This window comes from Stegodyphus dumicola, chromosome 3, assembly GCF_044657685.1.
Source record: "Stegodyphus dumicola isolate Sdum_Otavi_A_Nest chromosome 3, ASM4465768v1".
Lineage (NCBI taxonomy): Eukaryota > Metazoa > Arthropoda > Arachnida > Araneae > Eresidae > Stegodyphus > Stegodyphus dumicola.
Window position 1 is genome coordinate 233,205,908 of NC_140770.1, and position 18,538 is coordinate 233,224,445.

At 34.3% G+C, this 18,538-nt stretch overlaps 1 protein-coding gene across 3 annotated transcripts in view; it reads left to right on the forward strand.

Moving 5' to 3' along the window:
- trio (trio Rho guanine nucleotide exchange factor) overlaps nt 1-18,538 on the forward strand; it is a 220,188-nt gene that overhangs the window by 101,769 nt on the left and 99,881 nt on the right. For all 3 annotated transcript variants that reach the window (XR_015040424.1, XM_085813909.1, XM_085813910.1), the window contains exon 21: nt 14,445-14,636. Coding sequence is in view for 2 of the 3 variants with exons in the window: in XM_085813909.1 (XP_085670035.1) it covers nt 14,445-14,636 (192 nt within the window). In the remaining variant the exon portion in view is untranslated. The remainder of the gene's footprint in view (nt 1-14,444; nt 14,637-18,538) is intronic.

Here is an 18,538-nt window from a genome sequence, read left to right on the forward strand (position 1 = left end):
CAAAATTGAAAGATGGGAATCACTTTTATGACAGTATGAAAAATTGCAAAGTCCTTACAATCTAAACATCCTAACCATATCAGCCCACTTAAGATAATATCATTGCTCAATTAGAGCAAGAAATCATGGAAGATTTTGCCAAAACTCGAGAAGAAACCTTCAACCATAACATGTCAAATGATACAAGGAATGAAGATGAAATAAACAATGATTTAATCTCCTTAATGCATAAGGACTCTACTGAACTTTAACAGCATACAATGCCATATGAAATAAATAACATCATTAAAAATTTAAATGCAAAGAAAATTCGAAAATATGACATCTCAAATAAAGCCATTAAGAAAGCTCCTAGGAAATTTGTCATTCTTGTTACCAGTATAATTAAATGTGTGCCTTAGGCTTTCCTGCTTTCCATAACAGTGGAATCACGCTATCCATAATTACCTTTAATGATTGTGGTAATAATTAGATTTTTAAAAAAAATCTGGTCAAACTCCAAATCTTCCAATAAGTTACAGACCTATAAGTCTGCTTTCCTGTTCAAAAATAACATCATTAAAACAATCATTTTGCCTTTATACAGGTCTTGAATATAATTATGCAAATCTAAAATGTCATAATTTGTATTTAGCTTTAGTGATTTTCAGGATTTCACATAATGTACTGTCCCTTATCTGCATTGCTGTGAAACTTCAAAATTTAATGTCTTTCATACAGTTTCATGCCACTGGATGACAGGATACTGTGATTCCCATTTCTGCCAACCAAACTAAATCATATCTGAACTCAAACATCCCAGAGATTCTACCAATTTTGGTGGTGCATTGAAGATATTAATTTAATTCAGTGAAATTTATAGCAAAAAATATTTTATTTTCATCCTTAAAAACCACTGTCTCTATTAAATGGTTTCATTGAACCAAAGTTAAATATAGGTTATCAGTCTCTACAATTATACATAAACATAGTGGTCAGTTTAACATATATATATATATATATATAAGTCAAAAGAAAATAATTTTTTCCTCTAATATAGCAAAGAGTTCCAAAAGTATGAATCTGATGAAAGCAGATAAAAAGAAGAAATTATATGGTGCCAGCACTGAAAGCTACTGAAAATCGTACCTGAATAGCAGTGCTCAAGCAATGGGTCCATGACACTTAGCCGACAACCACTTAACCGACAGGACATTTAGCCGACACGGACACTTAGCCTACAGGACATTTAGCCGACAAGTACATTTAGCCGACACGGATGGTTAGCCGACACGGACAGTTAGCTGGCAAGGCATTTGGCCGACACAGAAAGTTAACCGTCAGGACATTTAGCTACGGGACACTTACCTGTCAAGACATTTAGTCAACAGGTTACTAAGCCAACAGTGACGTTTAACAGACACGTACCAAAAAATTGTTTAAACTATCAATTACAAAATTTCTCGACTACTCCATAAGTTCAATATTTAAGTCAATTTTTCACCTATCAGTAAAATTCATTTTTCGATTCTTAAAGATCTCATATGTGCTATTAATTATTGTGTTAATTTAGCATTGTTTGATATGTATCGTGCTGCTTGGTGTACATTGGCCAAATTGAAAAAAGCGCTGAAATTTCTCAAAAATGAATAAAACAAAACCTTAAAGAATATTTTACTTCTAAATTAAACATTATGCACTAGTTTAGGGCTATAAACATTAACCTAAGTAAGTATTTTAAGCGAGAGACGTGGTCAATAAAATGTTAGAATTTTTATCTCAAGAATGGTGGCATGAAATGCAAATTACAGAGGTCACAAATAATTTATACCTTTGCTTGTCTTAAAAATTAACTTTTTAAATTGTTTTTAATAACAAAATAAAATATATTTGCTAAACTAACCCTCACCACCATATGTTTCCATAAAAAGTATAATTCAAGAATAACAATAATTTTTATTGCATTATTCAGATTTCTTATGACAGGGAAAGGAAATTTCCTTAGTGGGAAGAGCCAAACGATTTTGTAAGGGAAAGAATGTAACATGATGTGATGTGTAAAATAGTAATGAAACATAAAGGTATTAAAAATTTGAAAGCATTTGGAAGAAGGAGATTGGAAAATTAATATCATTAAATAAACAAGAAAAATTATTAATGAAGTGAAAGTGTTCAAAAGAACCCAGTTGATTAAATGAAGAAGCTTTATGGATAATTTTTGAAGATCTCACATTAAAATGTAATTAAGTGACCGCCGTACTTAGCTAAAAATATTCTTTTTTCCTTTCGAAATTTCATTCATATTCCCTGACGAGAAATTTCAGCGCTTTATAAAGGGATGCCTTCGTGGAGGACTTTTTAAGGGAAACTGGCTCGAATATACGTCACACATGGGAAAAACCACGAGAACACACATGCAGCCAGCCCGTTCGAGGGATTCGAATCTCGAACCGAACTAGCAGTGTTCAGCGACGTTAACGCTCGGCCGCTGGTGGGCCCGTATGAAAGAGTAGGGACGATCTGGCTTACTTTAACACGGAAACCGCTGGCGTTTGTATCACATAACTGTTTTTAATTATTAAGTGTGATACATTGTATAAGTGATGAGATTATGAAAGTCCCAGTTTTTGCAAACAAGATTTAATATATCTCATAAAAGCACGTTTTACTGCATTTTGCACATTTTTTTCAAGCGTAATTCTTGTATAAATTTCTTTACTTTAGTAAAACGGTAAAAATTGTAAACGCAAAACTTATGAACTTATTTTTGTGTAAAAATAAAGTAAAATTAAATAATACTGATAGCATATGATGCTTTGAAACAAATAAGGTAAATTAAACAAGATCTGATAATTTTCTTTGGTTTTATGAGTAGTTTCAGGCAGTAGTTTCTAAAATTATTATAACATAACAAGACGATCATTTATTTGATTATATGATCAATTATTATTAACATTGCAAGATGATTATTTATTTTAGTAATTCATAAAATTCAGAGCATAAACTTTTTTGAGTGTAATGAGGGGAAAAAAAGGATAAACTCTGGAAGCAATATAATTTTAGATTACGCCCAAAGGAGCGTTTTTGTAACGTTTTGCGTGTTACCTTTATTTATTAAACATCATGTTCTTATGTTCTTCGCGAGTAAACCACAAAAAATTTAATTCAAGAACAATATCACAAAATATTTGAGAATGACATATCTTTAGAATTTCCACGCTGGAGATTGTTATTTTCTCAAGCAAGCAATGGCAACGGTTGCCATTGCTTCCTTTGAACTCGTTGAGTTTCTTAATCATGCTATTGCTTGCTTTAAACTCGTTAAGTTTCTTAATCAAAACTTCGTTAAAGTTACAAAATATCAAATAGATTAAAACAAATTCGAAATTAGGCCGTCTAGGTGCCCATGTTCGGGTGGAGGATTACGTTATTCAAAATTTTATGATTCTTAATTTTGTTTTTTTCACAGTGCGAGAGAAACATACATGCATTCATGCAGATTCTTCATTATTTAATTTCTTTAAATATATTACAGGAAGATAATATTTGATGGCAACAGTTTGCAAAGTGAAACGGTCATTTATAGTGAAACAAAGCAAAATGCCTTTTCGAAACTAATAGCTTTTCTGAGCTGCCGCCCCTTTGGGTTAATAAAATAAATTAGCAATAAATAAGAAAACTTATGCAGAACTAGGTATAAATTAAAAAAAATAATCACTATAAAATACTAGCACAATTAATTATTACAGTTAAATACAATTTTTAACATTAGAATAAATGCATAAAAATTATTAAAGTGTTAAAAGTGTTAATCACTATGATGTATTATGAAATATTATTGAAATAAAACTTCTTTGTAGAATATTATGCTATAATATTCAGATATACTTTTAAAAAAGCAGTACAAATAAGAATTTTAATCCAAAACTTTCAAAAATCCATTTTTTTCGATTTTGGTATTTTTTACGCCAATAGAAAGCATAAAAATTGTAAGAGAAAATTGTTTGTTTGAATTTTTCTATTAGTTCAGATTTAAAATATTATTTTTTAAAAGAAGGGGATACAAATTTCCTTACAGCATAGGAAAAGCTAAAAAATATCCAGACATGAAAGCATGTCACAGCTTTATAATTATTTAGAACATTAATTACGCTTGATAAACATGCTAAATTTTTAAAAATCAATCTCAGTTTCAAAAATAAAAATATTTAAAAATTGTAATTTGTGAAATGAGGTGCTATCACCAGCTTTTTCTTGAAAATTATACGCGCTGCAATAGCCAACTATTTTTAAGTTTCTGCAAGTCGTCCCTACTCCTCCGGATGTGGTCAAGGTGATAGCCGGCAATACGCCAAGGCAAGGGAGAAAACCCATTTGGGTTGGTCTATTTCTTATAAGGTCCATGGATACATATCAAACAGTGCTAAATTAACACAATAATTAAAAGTATATATGAGATCTTTAAGAATCGAAAAATGAATTTTACTGATAGTGAAAAAATAACTTAAATATTGAACTTACAGAGAAGTCAAGAAATTTGTAATTGATAGTAAGTCTGAACAATTATTGGGTATGTGCCAGCTAAACGTTACTGTCAGCTTTGTGTCCTGTCGAATAAATGTGTTGATAGTTAAGTGTCCCATAGTTAAATGTCTTGACAGCTAACTCTCTGTGTCAGCAAAATGTCCTGTCGGCTAACTGTCCTTGTTGGCTAAATGTCCTGTCGGCTAAGTGTCCTTTTCGGCTAAGTGTCTTGTCGGTAAATGACCTGTCGGTTAAGTGTGTCAGCTAAGTGTCCGTGTCGGTTAAATGTCTTGTCGGCTAAATGTCCTGTCGGCTAAGTGTCCATGTCGGCTAAGTGTCCCTGTCGGCTAAATGTCTTGTTGGCTAACTGGTGTCGGTTAAGTGCAATAGTTGCAAACTGTTTGATAGTTGCACAGGTAGTACCAAATTTGTTTGTATGGTGGTATTTGTGGAAGCAAACTCTTCAGTCACAATGAGTACATTCAGGAACTCAAGCATCTGAATATTCATTCAGTCACAAGTAGAATGACTCAGATGGTCTTTTTATGCCCTTTCATCATGAATGGTTAAATAATTCTTCTGTATCCTTAGAGCACAAGAAAACTGATCAGATATCCTTTAGCAGCGAGTCATGCAATTCAAAGCTTTTGGACAGCATATAACTGCAGTTTTCTCACATCGTGCAAACAAGCTTGTAAGCTATTAGTATATAAGTTATAAAAAGAACTATCAGTCTGGAAATATGATTTTGCGTCGTTCCCACTTTTCATTCGACAGGGTTCGTAGCGGTCCTTATAAGTGCTTATAAGTCCTTATATTTGAAAATAAAATATAAAGGCCCTTATAGGTGCTTACTTTTTCTTTAAAGGCTTTTTTTATTATTATTATTATTATTATTATTATTATTATTATTATTATGAACGCACTATTTTTCCCCCGTACCAAAGCCGAAACTAAACAACTTTTCTTCCTAATATGGAATGTCAGATGGTGAGTCATACTCCCGAAAATAGCTTTTCCTCCTTTCTCTGCATTAACATAACCTTTGGTGTGCACAAAGAGTACAGACAGGTGCCTGTCGTTCTATTGGTCAAAGAATTGCGAAAGTAGTAGAAAATTCCGCTACATTCGGCATTCTTTTCCTCCCACCGAAATACTACACACGTTTGAATTTCTATCAAGATCTTAAAAATTTGCATTCTCGTTCTGCTTGGACAGTTCATATTCGTGTTTATTATGATTGTTATGCTTATATTATGAGCATATGTATGAATGTTTATAATAACATAGTTGTAGTAACTCTAAAGTATAGTAAAGTATAGTAAACTTCCAAAAATGGTTGTGTTTTAACACAGATAGCTTTCTAAGGAATAATATTCGAAATGGCTTAAATAAAGGGAAAGTAATCGAATAGTCAAAATAATTTCATTCTTTTGGCCAAAACATTATACAGTACGAAGGTTGGGAGGTTCTCCCCTTTCTCCGCAAAATCTCGAATATTGAAACCATTGCAGTTCGCTGCAAAACAAGTGATGGACTTTTTTTTGTCACTTCGAAATTCAAATCACTCACTTTGACGAAATTCAAATTGCATTTCAAAAATACGACTTAGGATATATATTAGATTTATATATAGCTATTTTGACACAAAGTCTGACCTTTTTCTAAAATGACTTATAATTTTTTTTTCCATATTTCAATTCTGTCACTCAAATTATGCCTAGATATTCAATTTTGTAGTTTTTTTATGAGAAATTTTTGGAGAAATTAAAAAATTTATCTTGCTCAGTTTTTTCAGTTTGCATCAAGAATAATTCACGTGGTGAACTTCTTAATTTATAGCAACCTTTTTTCCTTTCCTTTTTTTTTTTCATTGTACATGAGCCATTGTTAAAATGAGCATTGTAAAAAAAAGCCATTGTTCGTACTTTCATATAATTTTAACAGAGTGCGTAAACCACATTTGGCATCATTAGTGCTTATAACAAATATACCAAATTTCAAAACGCGTCAATATGTAAATTCACGTATATCGTAGGAAATTTTGAAGTTTTTTATTCAAAATTTAGACACAAAAATAAATTAAAACATTGAATAAAAATTAATTTTCTGCAGGTATGCTTAGAAATACATCTACTTTAAGATAATGGCAAACATTTTATAGGTTATAATTTAAATTTTTTCTTAATTTATAAAATTTATTTAAAAATTAATCATAAGAAATGGATGAATTTTATTTGGAATGAAGCTAAATTTCAAAATGGAAAAGAAGAATCAAATAAGTTTAATAAAAAAGAGATATTAATAAATATGTATAAAATTCAATTAACATTAAGGAGCTAAAATTTTGAGAGCTAATTTTTTAAAAACTACTTGTGCAATTTTTACAAAACTTAGCAGTTTGGCATAATTTGAGTTGTTGAATCAAAATTTGGAAAATTCTTGTTATGTCATTTCAGAAACAGTCCGATTTTGTGTCAAAATAATGGGGTATTTAGAATATTATTTATTTACTGTTTAATCTGATTTATTTAAATAAAAATGCATGTATGCGTGATATATCTAATTAAAAAAGATTACAAATTTTTATAGAGTGAAGTTAGTATTTTTTCTCTAATTAAATATACAAAAGATATATAACATTCCCATGTTAGTCTAAATGCACATTCACCTAATATCATATAAAATGTTTCACTATTCCACCTGGGCTATTGACAATGTCTGCTGAAAAAAATATTAAAACTTTTAAAGATCCCTTTTGGTCTAAGGGACTTCTTAGGCTCGTTTGAGCTTCTAAAGGGCCCCCATCTCCTTTTTGTCCTTCTAAAGAGCCTTTTTGGGCTAAAATCTTTTCAGTTTTTTTATTGGGGGTGGGGCTTGTTTTACTTCCATGCCTAGGCAGTTTCCAGGGTGAATGCTGCTGTATTATATTGCTGTGAATTGCCTCTTTGTCGTAAAAGTTTTCAGAGAAGTATATTGTTGCGTGCGTACGGGTTCGTTATGAAATGAATGCACAAGTCCGATGAAAAAAAATGAACAAAAATTTATTATTATCACAACAAAAATGCTTAAATTTTCTCAAATTATCACGCAGTATTACAATATCTCACAGTAGTTTTCTTTTAACTACTCAAATGTCCAATAGAACGTAATTCAAAACAGCTAAAGAACGCTAATCCACGAATTCGCTACAATCAACAACAGTAGTTTTTTTAAACAACAACAAACTAAGCAACTACTACAAACTGAGATGTTTTCCTCCTTTTATAAGATTTTAAAATCACGCGCTAGAATTTTCCAGTACTTTCTCGAAATCAAAAAGAGATATTTATTTATTTAATGCACGCGCTCTTGTATTTTCAATTTTCCGGCTTAGCTTTCTTTTAATATTCGTCACGCGCTGCACTGCGCGAGAAATAAAACCAATTAATTTATAATTGAACTAATATTAGCTTTTTAAATACCAAATTCGTAACACTGCCCCCTTCCCAAGGACTGCACGTCCCGGGCAGTACAATCCCTGGACAGGAAGCTAAATTTACAACTGTGGCATAAATGCAACTGAGGCATAAACATTACATTACAATATCAAACAATATAAACAATAAATGCAATAACTAACTTGAACAAATCAAATGCTATCAAATACTAAATACAAAAACAAATACTAAATACAAATCAAATACTAAATACAAATCAAATACTAAATGCATATCAAATACTAAATACAAATCAAATCAAATACACATTTATAAACAAAAAGGACCATGGTCTTATACTATTTACAATTATTTACATTATGTACTATGGCCATAGTAATGTGCTAACCTGTCGTAATGAACGACTTTAGGTTTAGAGTTCGAAGACTTACGAATCCGAACCACGACGTCATTCAGCCTGTTTAGGACTGTGTACGGGCCATCCCAAGTTGACTGTAATTTCGGACAAAGTCCTTTCTGTCGAGTCGGATTCCACAACCACACCTTGTCTCCTTCGTGGAATTGATGTTCAGTAGCTCTTGTGTCGTATCGGGTCTTCATCTTTTCCGTCGCCAAGTTGACTCGCTCTCGTGCAAAGTTGTGCATCACTTCAAACTGGGCCTGGAGATCTTGAATATATTCCTCAGACGATGAAGGAGCATCCGGAGGGCGGCCAAACAATAGATCACAAGGCAGACGAAGATCACGACCGAAGAGCATTTGTGATGGAGAATAGCCGGTAGTCTCGTAGACAGCACTGCGGTAAGCCAGTAAAAAGAGTGGTAATTTCTTGTCCCAGTCCTGTTGGTTTCTGGAAACCACTAATGAGAGGTTATTAAGGATAGTTCGATTGAACCTCTCTACCATGCCGTCCGACTGGGAATGCAATGGCGTCGTTTGAGTTTTGTCAATGCCGAGTAGTTTGCATAGTTCTTTGATTACTGCCAAGGTAAAATTCCTTCCCTGATCGGAATGTAACTGAAGAGGCACTCCGAACCTGGAAATCCAGTGCTGTATCATTACCTCAGCTACTGTGACAGCCTCTTGATCAGGAACAGGGTACGCTTCAGGCCACTTGGTGAAGTAATCAATGACAACGAGTATGTATTTGTTGCCATCAGCAGTTCATGGCAGAGGTCCTAAGATGTCAAAGGCGATACGTTCAAAAGGTGCCCCTACGTTGTAACGTTGCAGCTTGCCTCGGCTGCGTCTCTTCGGTCCTTTCCGACCTGCACAGGCATCGCAGGATCGGCACCACTTTTGCACGTCATCCTTTGCATTATTCCAGTAAAAGCGCTCACGAACTCTTTGTAAGGTCTTCATTATTCCAAAGTGACCTCCCGTAGAGCTGTTATGTAGTTCTTTAAGGTCATCAGGAATGCGGGATCTTGGAAGTATCAGCTGCCATCGGAACGTCTTCCCATCATCCGATTCAAATTTCCGGTATAAGACGCCGTTTCGAATGTGAAGTGAATCCCAGAGTGCCCAATACTGTTTGGTTGTAGGACTACAGATAGAAATGTCCTGCCAGGTAGGTTTTCTGGTTGATGACTCCATTAAATCAATTATCGGTTTAATGTCGCGGTCTTCCAGCTGGTCTTTCCTGACTTCATCATCACTCCACGGTTCTCGATCAGCCGATGTTGATGTTGTAATTTGTCTTGCGACCGGAGTCAGCAGCTCGTATTTCGCTTCCACCCTGGAACAATATCGGCAGCTTTCTTGGCAAGATCTTCTAGACAGGGCGTCGGCGTTTCTGTGTGATGATCCCTTACGATGACGGATAGTGATGTCATATTCTTGGAGTCTCTGTATCCACCTGGCTATTTGACCCTCAGGATTCTTGAAATTTAAAAGCCAGGTCAATGATGCATGATCGGTGCGGAGCAGGAATTTTCTGCCATATAGATAGTGATAAAACTGTTCTACGGCTTTGACTATGGCGAGCAACTCTTTCCTGGTGACACAATAATTCCTCTCCGGTTTAGACAGGCACTTGCTCCAGTAGGCCAATACACGTTCTTGGCCGTCTATTTCTTGGGACAAAACAGCACCGACACTTTCATTGCTCGCGTCGGTGTCAAGAATAAATGGTCGGTCGAGCTGAGGATACGTCAGGATTGCAGCAGATGTTAAAGCCTCCTTTAAGTTGTTAAATGCATCCTCGCATTCTTTTGTCCACAAGAATCTTTGCTTGCTCTCTGTCAGCTTGTGAAGGGGTCTTGCGATGGAAGAAAAGTCCTTCACGAATCTCCTATAGTAGGTGCCAAAGTCCTAGGAAGCTTTTCAGCTGATGAACATTTTTTTGGGACATTTCCAGGATTTAACTGCTGATACATTTTCAGGATCCGAGCGCACATCTTCTGCAGGGATGACAAGTCCCAGGTAAGTCACTTCCTTTCGGAACAATTTGCATTTAGCGGGACTCAGCTTCAGATTGGCTTCTTTCAGTTTCTGAAGCACCTTCCTAAGATTTTCTAAATGTTCTTCAAAACTCTTTCCGACGATGATGATGTCGTCCAGGTATATCAGGCAGGCTTCGTAGGAAAGACCTTTCAAAACAGTCTCCATAAGACGTTCGAATGTTGCCGGCGCATTACACAGTCCAAGCGGCATCACCTTGAATTGCCAAAGCCCTTGTCCCGTAGTAAATGCCGTCTTTTCTCGGTCTTCAGGCTGTATTTATACCTGCCAATACCCACTCTTTAAATCAAGTGTTGAGAACCACTTGCTTCCAGAAAGAGTGTCTAGAATGTCGTCAATTCTAGGAAGAGGGTAACTGTCTTTCTTCGTAACCTCATTCAACCGGCGATAGTCAACGCAAAATCTTGTTGAGCCGTCTTTCTTTCTGACGAGAACGATGGGAGATGCCCATGGACTCGCTGAAGGCTCGATGACATCGCCTTCTTCCATATCTTTTAACAGTGTTCGCACCTCTTCCTGTTTAGCAAACGGTAGACGTCTTGGATGTTGCTTGATCGGGGGATGATCGCCGGTATCTATTCTATGTTGTGTCAAACTAGTTCGACCCACGTCAGAAGACAAGCAGGAGAAAACAACTTGAAGATCTTTGATGACGCGATCGGCAGCATTCTTCTCTTCATCGTTCAATTGCGCATTCTGCAATAACTCCGATGTAATGCTCTCTGATGAGGACACGGATTCTTGGATATTGCTCTTTCTTTCAACGCTGGTTACTGGAGTACATGCTACAACCACATCGCCTTTCTTAATAACTCTCGCCTTCTCAGTTACATTGGCAACTCTCACCGGGATAACCATTCTCAATAGGTCGACGAGTGTTGAGGCTACTAGTACTCCTTTCGGGCTATTACAGTTATTGGGATATTCTATGATGCCGTAGCGGAAAGCTCTGTTTTCGGCTATAGATCCAGGGAGTAAAATTTCTGTTCTTGCCGGTATTGTGATATTGTCTTGTGCTATGATTCTGTGGACAGATTTAACTTCTTCATTATTAATTCCAAATAACGTTATGTCCTCAGACGCAGAATGCAATTCGTTATTTTTAAAGTCCAAGGAAAAATTGTATTTCCTTAGAAAGTCCAATCCGAGTATGCAAGAATCAGTGATCTCTGCTACATATGCCGTGTGATGGTAAGCGGCACTTCCAAACGTGATGTTAACATTTACTTTCCCATTGATGTCGATCTTCTCACCGGACACAGTCTGTAGGGTAACGCAGGGCGGCGTCCAGATAAGTTTGCTTTCCAGTTGTTGAGCCAAATCTTTTCGGATGATGGTAACGTTGGCTCCTGTGTCTATCGTCATATTGCAGGGGACTCCGTTAATATGTCCTATTATGAAAAGTCCATTACTGCCGCCTCTCACTGCAGAAATCTGAAGCGCTTTAAACTGGGGCTTTTCATTATCTGGCAACCTCCGCCCCGCGAGATGGCCACTAATTAGTTTCCCTGCTGCTTGTTAGAAGCGGTCTTAACATCCGTACCCTGGGGTATTCTGCATTTTCATCGTATGTGTCCTTCAGCACCGCAGTTCCAGCACTTAACGGTCGGTTTCTTCTCACCAATATTCCGTCTCAAGGCGTTCAGTTGTCTAGTTAAATCGTCTAGACGAGCGGTGACTTGATCCCCTGGCTCCTGGACTTGAGCAGCTCTGACTGGGTGGCGGTCTCGACGAGTGGCTTGCTGGGCTGCCTCGAATATCATGGCGTACACTAGAGCGCTTTTTAAATCTTTTACATCCGCCATTCGTAGAGCTTTTTGTATTTCAGTATCCCGGATGCCATCGATGAAATATTGCAGGGACAGGATTTCCCTTGTTTCTGTCGGGCACTCCGAAAAGGCGTGATGTGACAGCCTTTCAACATCCGTGGCGAGCTCCTGAAGTGATTCAGTGGGCTTCTGTTGACGGGATTTTAATTAAAGCCTGCTGTAGTCTTTTAAACATTTCTTGTCAAAGCGCAGCTCCAAAGCGCTGGACAGAGCTTCGAAATCTAACCTTTTGTTTTCGGGAAGAGTCTGAAGGATATCCGCTGCGTCGGCTCTTAAAGAAGCGGCGAGATGACAGGCCTTAGCTTGGGAATCCCATCCATTCGCATCCGCAACGATAGAAAACTGGGTCTTGTACACTTGCCAGGATGTCTTCCCATAATATGTGGATAGCTTCAGAAATGGACGAGCAGGCATCGGTAAGAATTTAAAATCATCATTCTTGCTCCCTGCCGTCGCTACGAATTTCTTTAATGTTTCCATTTCTTTGGCAACTGCAGAAACTCTCTCATCAATTTGTTGTTCGACTTGGTGTTGGACGGCACAAACTCTTCCTTCAATTCGTTCCTCCACAGCCGAAACTCTCCCTTCTATATGTTCTTTTACAGAAGAAACTTTTTTTCTATTTTTTCTTTCACCGAAGAAACTCTTTCTTCAATTTGATCTTTTACGAAAGAAACTTTTTCTTCAATTTGTCCAACTTTATTTTCAACTGTGTCAATTCTGCCTTCCAAAGCTTCAAATTTATTTTCTATTATGCAGGTAATTTCTCTTTTCATTTCTTCTTGACATGCTTCAATCTTTTCTTGACCAGCTTGAACGGCTTTCATTTCGTCCTTAACGGATTCCTGGCCCAATTTCATTTCTTCCTTAACGGATTTGACGGCCCCTTCCATCTTTTCTTGGAAAGCAGCAAATGCAATCATCATTTGCCTGAATTGTTCTTCCATCGCTCTTGTTATTGGCATTCAAACCCCACTCCTGACACCAAAAATTGTTGCGTGCGTACGGGTTCGTTATGAAATGAATGCACAAGTCCGATGAAAAAAATGAACAAAAATTTATTATTATCACAACAAAAATGCTTAAATTTTCTCAAATTATCACGCAGTATTACAATATCTCACAGTAGTTTTCTTTTAACCACTCAAATGTCCAATAGAACGTAATTCAAAACAGCTAAAGAACGCTAATCCACGAATTCGCTACAATCAACAACAGTAGTTTTTTTAAACAACAACAAACTAAGCAACTACTACAAACTGAGATGTTTTCCTCCTTTTATAAGATTTTAAAATCACGCGCTAGAATTTTCCAGTACTTTCTCGAAATCAAAAAGAGATATTTATTTATTTAATGCACGCGCTCTTGTATTTTCAATTTTCCGGCTTAGCTTTCTTTTAATATTCGTCACGCGCTGCATTGCGCGAGAAATAAAACCAATTAATTTATAATTGAACTAATATTAGCTTTTTAAATACCAAATTCGTAACAATATGTAATTATTTGTAAACAAAGTATTTAAACTAAATTATTTTAAAGTATTTAAATATTTCCAATTTCATATTTTAGCATTATTTCTTGCCAGAAAATTTACCATAAAAAGGAGAATTTAGAAAATAACAAATTAAACTTTCAAAGCAAAGATTAATCACATTACCATTTTATGGTAGACTGTATGACAAAAAATGATACACTAGAAAAGTTTCTGAAAACCAAATCGGGAATAAAGAATTTAAATGTTATTTGGAATTGAAGAAATCTTAAAGTATGGAATTATAAATGCATTTAAATAGAAAAGTTATTTAATTTTTCATGTTTTCATGCATCTTTGAAGCTTTAGATATCAATTTTTTTCTTTTTTTCATTTTGTTTGCAGTGAAACATTCTTTTATCCCCTAAAACTGATGCAAAATTAATTTGCAATGTTAGTCTGTTAAAGTGTATTGGACCATTAAAACTTTGAACTACAATTTAAAATCACCTGCAGCATTTTTGTATCGAATTTTTTGTATTGTTTCAGAAAAATGTGAATTTTTTAAATATAAAGTGTAGTGAATGTATTTTATATTGATAGGCAATAAACATGTTATTAAATTTTCATTTCAAAGATATTTATACCAAATTGATTTTGTTTTAAAGAAAGCATTTTGAAATTGTTATTGTATTTCAAATTTATTACAAAATTATTTTTATCACATTTTCAAACTAGAAAACTCATTCAAGTGCCGTGCTGGTGCAACAGAGAGCTGAATCCCTTATTCAAGTTAATCATTATGATCCTTCAAGTATCCGTGCAGTCTGTGATGATGTGAATTCCAGCTGGCATCAGTTGATGACACATGCTGAAGATAGACATAAATTAACTACAGCTTCTCTAAATTTCTATAAAACTGCTGAACAAGTAATGTACTTACTTTGTTTATGAACTAAGAAGTATTTTTGTAGGTATAACGCTGATTTTTGTTGTTTGACTTCTGAATTAGTATTTATTCGGCGTGTTATTGTGTCTTAATTAAGAAGTATTTCCTTTTATATGGTATCAGGGGTATGAATAAGTTTCTGTCACTTTTTTTTTTATAAAAAACTGGGCATTTATTGTGAAAGAATGGTACATTATGTTTTATTTAACTGATTTTCCATTGCTAGCCATTACCTTTTCCCCATCTTTCTGGCAGCATATCCATACTGCATCAGAAGGAACTTCTTCTTTCAAGGCTATCCACAAATCAACCTAATTTTTTGTATCTTCATGTGATGTGAAGCGCTGTTCAGGCAGGCCATGCATCATCTATTGAAACAAGTAGTAATCAGAAAGAGCAATGTCTGATGAATACAGCCGGGAGGAGAAAAACTCCTCATTTTAAGTGTTTCCTAGTAGGTTATGACTGGCGCCACAACATGTAGATGAGCGTTACCATGCAGGAGAATAATTTTGTCATATCTGGAGTAGTAGTGGGCACATTTTTCTTTTGAGTGCTCAGCTCAATCTCAGCAATTGTGTTTGACAGAGAACCCCCAGTAATGCTTTTGTTTGGTTAGAGCAACTTGTAATACATGACACCAAGTTGATCTCACCATATATATGTGATTTTTTCCCATGAATATTTGGTTTGGCTGCTAATTTGAAGTATGGCAGGTGGTCCTCATCATTTCTTCTTCTTTGGGTTATCATAGTGTATCCATTTTTCATCAATGTAAACTCTAAGATGTCAAAAAGAAATCCTTACTGTCGTGTGTAAAAAATGGCATTCTAAGTTTCTCATTGTCGGTTATATTGAACCCAATATCTTTGTCTTTAAATTATTCCCAGTGATATTAACCAACGTGAAATTGCTTGTTTAGTCACTTCTAATGTAAGTGCTATTTGTGTTTGGCCCAAATCTTTATCCAATACTACTTCCAGTGCCAAATCTTTGTACACTTTCATCATTTTGTTGTGACAATCAAAATCACCATTTTTAAACTCTTGAAACCAATGATGACAACTTCTGTCACTCAAGGCAGCCTCTTCTACAAGCAATTAATACACCTCAGCTGCAGATTTCTTCAATTAAAGAAGTAAATCAAAGGTTCCCACAAATAATGCTCATTCATCTTAAAGCTCGACATTTTTACACCCCCACAAAATAAATAAATAAATACATGATGCTGATACATGATTAATATTTTAGAGTTAATTTAATATGTTGTTAGCAGATGTCCAATTACAATATGACATTTTACATCAAACAATTTTAACCATAATTTACTGGTGCCACTATTTTTTGTCAAACGGCAAAGACTTATTTGTATTCTCAGCATATAAAAATAAGTTTTTTTTTTTGGTGTGTGTTTGTGTGGGTGTGAATTACATTTATTAAGGTAGATGCATAATGTGTGGAGAATAGGTCCTTAAAATCCTTATGGTTTTGGAAATGATTTTTAGTACTTAATTTCTGCCAAAATCTTTCATTAAAGGTCCATAATTTTACTCGTGTGCCATTTTGAATGAGAATAAACATTTCGGTTGAATTTTTTTTCCTTTTTTCGATTTATTGACAAATACGTACATGATGGTTATCTTTTGAATTCAACCTTAATAAATGGTGTTTACTCAAGTTGCTGGGTGGAGGCCTTTACCTTGATTGAACGTAAGCATTTTGAAATTATTTCTTTTTGGGGAATGAAAAGTTCATAATATATTACATCAAAAAAAAATATTTCTTGTGTTGGAAATGACTACATTTGTTATGCTGTGCTAAATTTTAGCATTTGCCAACATTCCAGTGATTTTAAAATAAAAGTTGTATGCAAAATTTTGGATTGCAGAGTTCCAAATTTTTTAACAATTTTTACTTCCTTGTACGAAGTAAAAAGGAAGTATTGTAATCGCGAAAAGTTTCAGGCAGCATATTTCAACGAAAATATCCCTTTTGACCACTATCGAATGCAATTTAACGATGGTTTTGCGTGATATCTGTACGTAAGGACAGAATAAAAGACTCGTTTCCTCAAAAAAAATTATAAAACTGCTTTAAATTAATTCTCAAGAGAATTTTTCTTGGTGTCTGTACGAACGTATGTACAGACGTACGTACGTATCTCACATAACTCAAAAACGAGTAGCCTCAGAACGTTGAAATTTTGTATATAGGACTGCTATAATATGTAGATGTGCACCTCGTATTTTGGTTGCAATCGGCCGCACCAAACATATACAAATACTATATTTATATATATATCCACTCTGTTACACGGCACAGTGATCTCAGTTTCTTTACTCTTATATGTTTGTAAATTGTACATTTTTTGCTTGGATTATGATTGAATTATGTTGTTTTTATCTTCCGGTTAAGGTTTTTATGCCTTTCGTAATTCTGGAAGCAATATTTGTACAATTATCAACAATTTAAAAGCTATTTAAGTGCGGTTAAGTTTTAAATAACATGGTGGACATATTTGTTTGCATTTGAAACAGCAGAATTGTAGATTTGTTGCCAATCTAGAGAGACTAAGGTTCGCAACAACAAATATAACGCCTCCATTTATTATTGCGAATTAAATCATGCTTAATCCTTTCTGGAATTTTTTCGAAGAAATAAGTGTTTAAGATTTACTTCATAATTTTTTTTAATACAGATATTTTGAGTTTTATGTATTTTTGCCTTGTCGCGAAGTAAGAACTGAATTAATTGAATAAGAAATATTAAATCGTCTGTGAAAAACTGTTTCTTTTCTGTTTTGTTTGCTTAATTTCTCTCATACATTGTTCTAGCTTTATTATAGTATTTGAATAGAAAATGTGGCAACAATAAGATAATTCTTCAAATGATATAAATTTTGTGCAATCAGAGTGTCTTCATAGTAAACAAATACTAGAGTGAATTTTAAAGAGTGCATTTATTCTATTGTGGTTTATGCGCTGTTGACGAAGTAGATTTAAATCAATCCAATCAATTTAAATGAAATTCAAGAAAAAAAAATGCGTATAATTTAATATTCCGTACAAGGAAGTCATGTGGTGTACACATCAGATTTTTTACTTTTACAAACATAATAACATTGATAAATATGATTAAAATAATGATAATGTACTGAAATTGTATTTCATTTTCCCAAATTATATTTTAAAGTAGCATTACTTTCTATTCTGGCAATTTAGGAATATTTTAATTGTGAAAATTAAGCAAGAAAATAAATGTTGATCACAGCTTCGAAAATACTTTTTAGCAAAAGCAAGAAAGCTACTGTAATTATTTAAAAATAAATTTCATTTGTCTTTTTATATTTTTTCATAAGAGTGTTCCCCATGTAATTGCTTCAGGATATCCAAATGTGTTTCAGTTTTCTCTGTAAAGTTCACTTTACAATTTTCTTTCCTGAATTTTTTTTTTTTTTTTTTCAAAAAGCTTCTGGCTTTTTACTGTTGCAGAGTTGATATGATATATAATTGTTCTTTTGAATTTTTGACTTTGCACTTTGGAAAGTTTAGGCAAAATGTATAGACATATCATTCTAAAAGATTCCATTAAAATATGACTTAAATGAAAAAGGACTTTATTATGAAAAAACACTGTGATGATTTACACTAAGTTTTTGATGAAGTTCTTATTTTTTGAAAAGATTTTAAAAGAACAGGATGAAACAAAAGTATTTGAATTTTTTATTTTTGATCTTTTAATCTTAAGAAGTTTTTCTCTGTACTTGTTCATCTTCCCTTTATTTTCTCTTCATTTTATCAGAGACAAGTATAGAAAATTGTAAAAATTGTTCTAGATCATAGAAAGGAAATTTTTGATTAATAAAAAATTAAAAACTGACCAA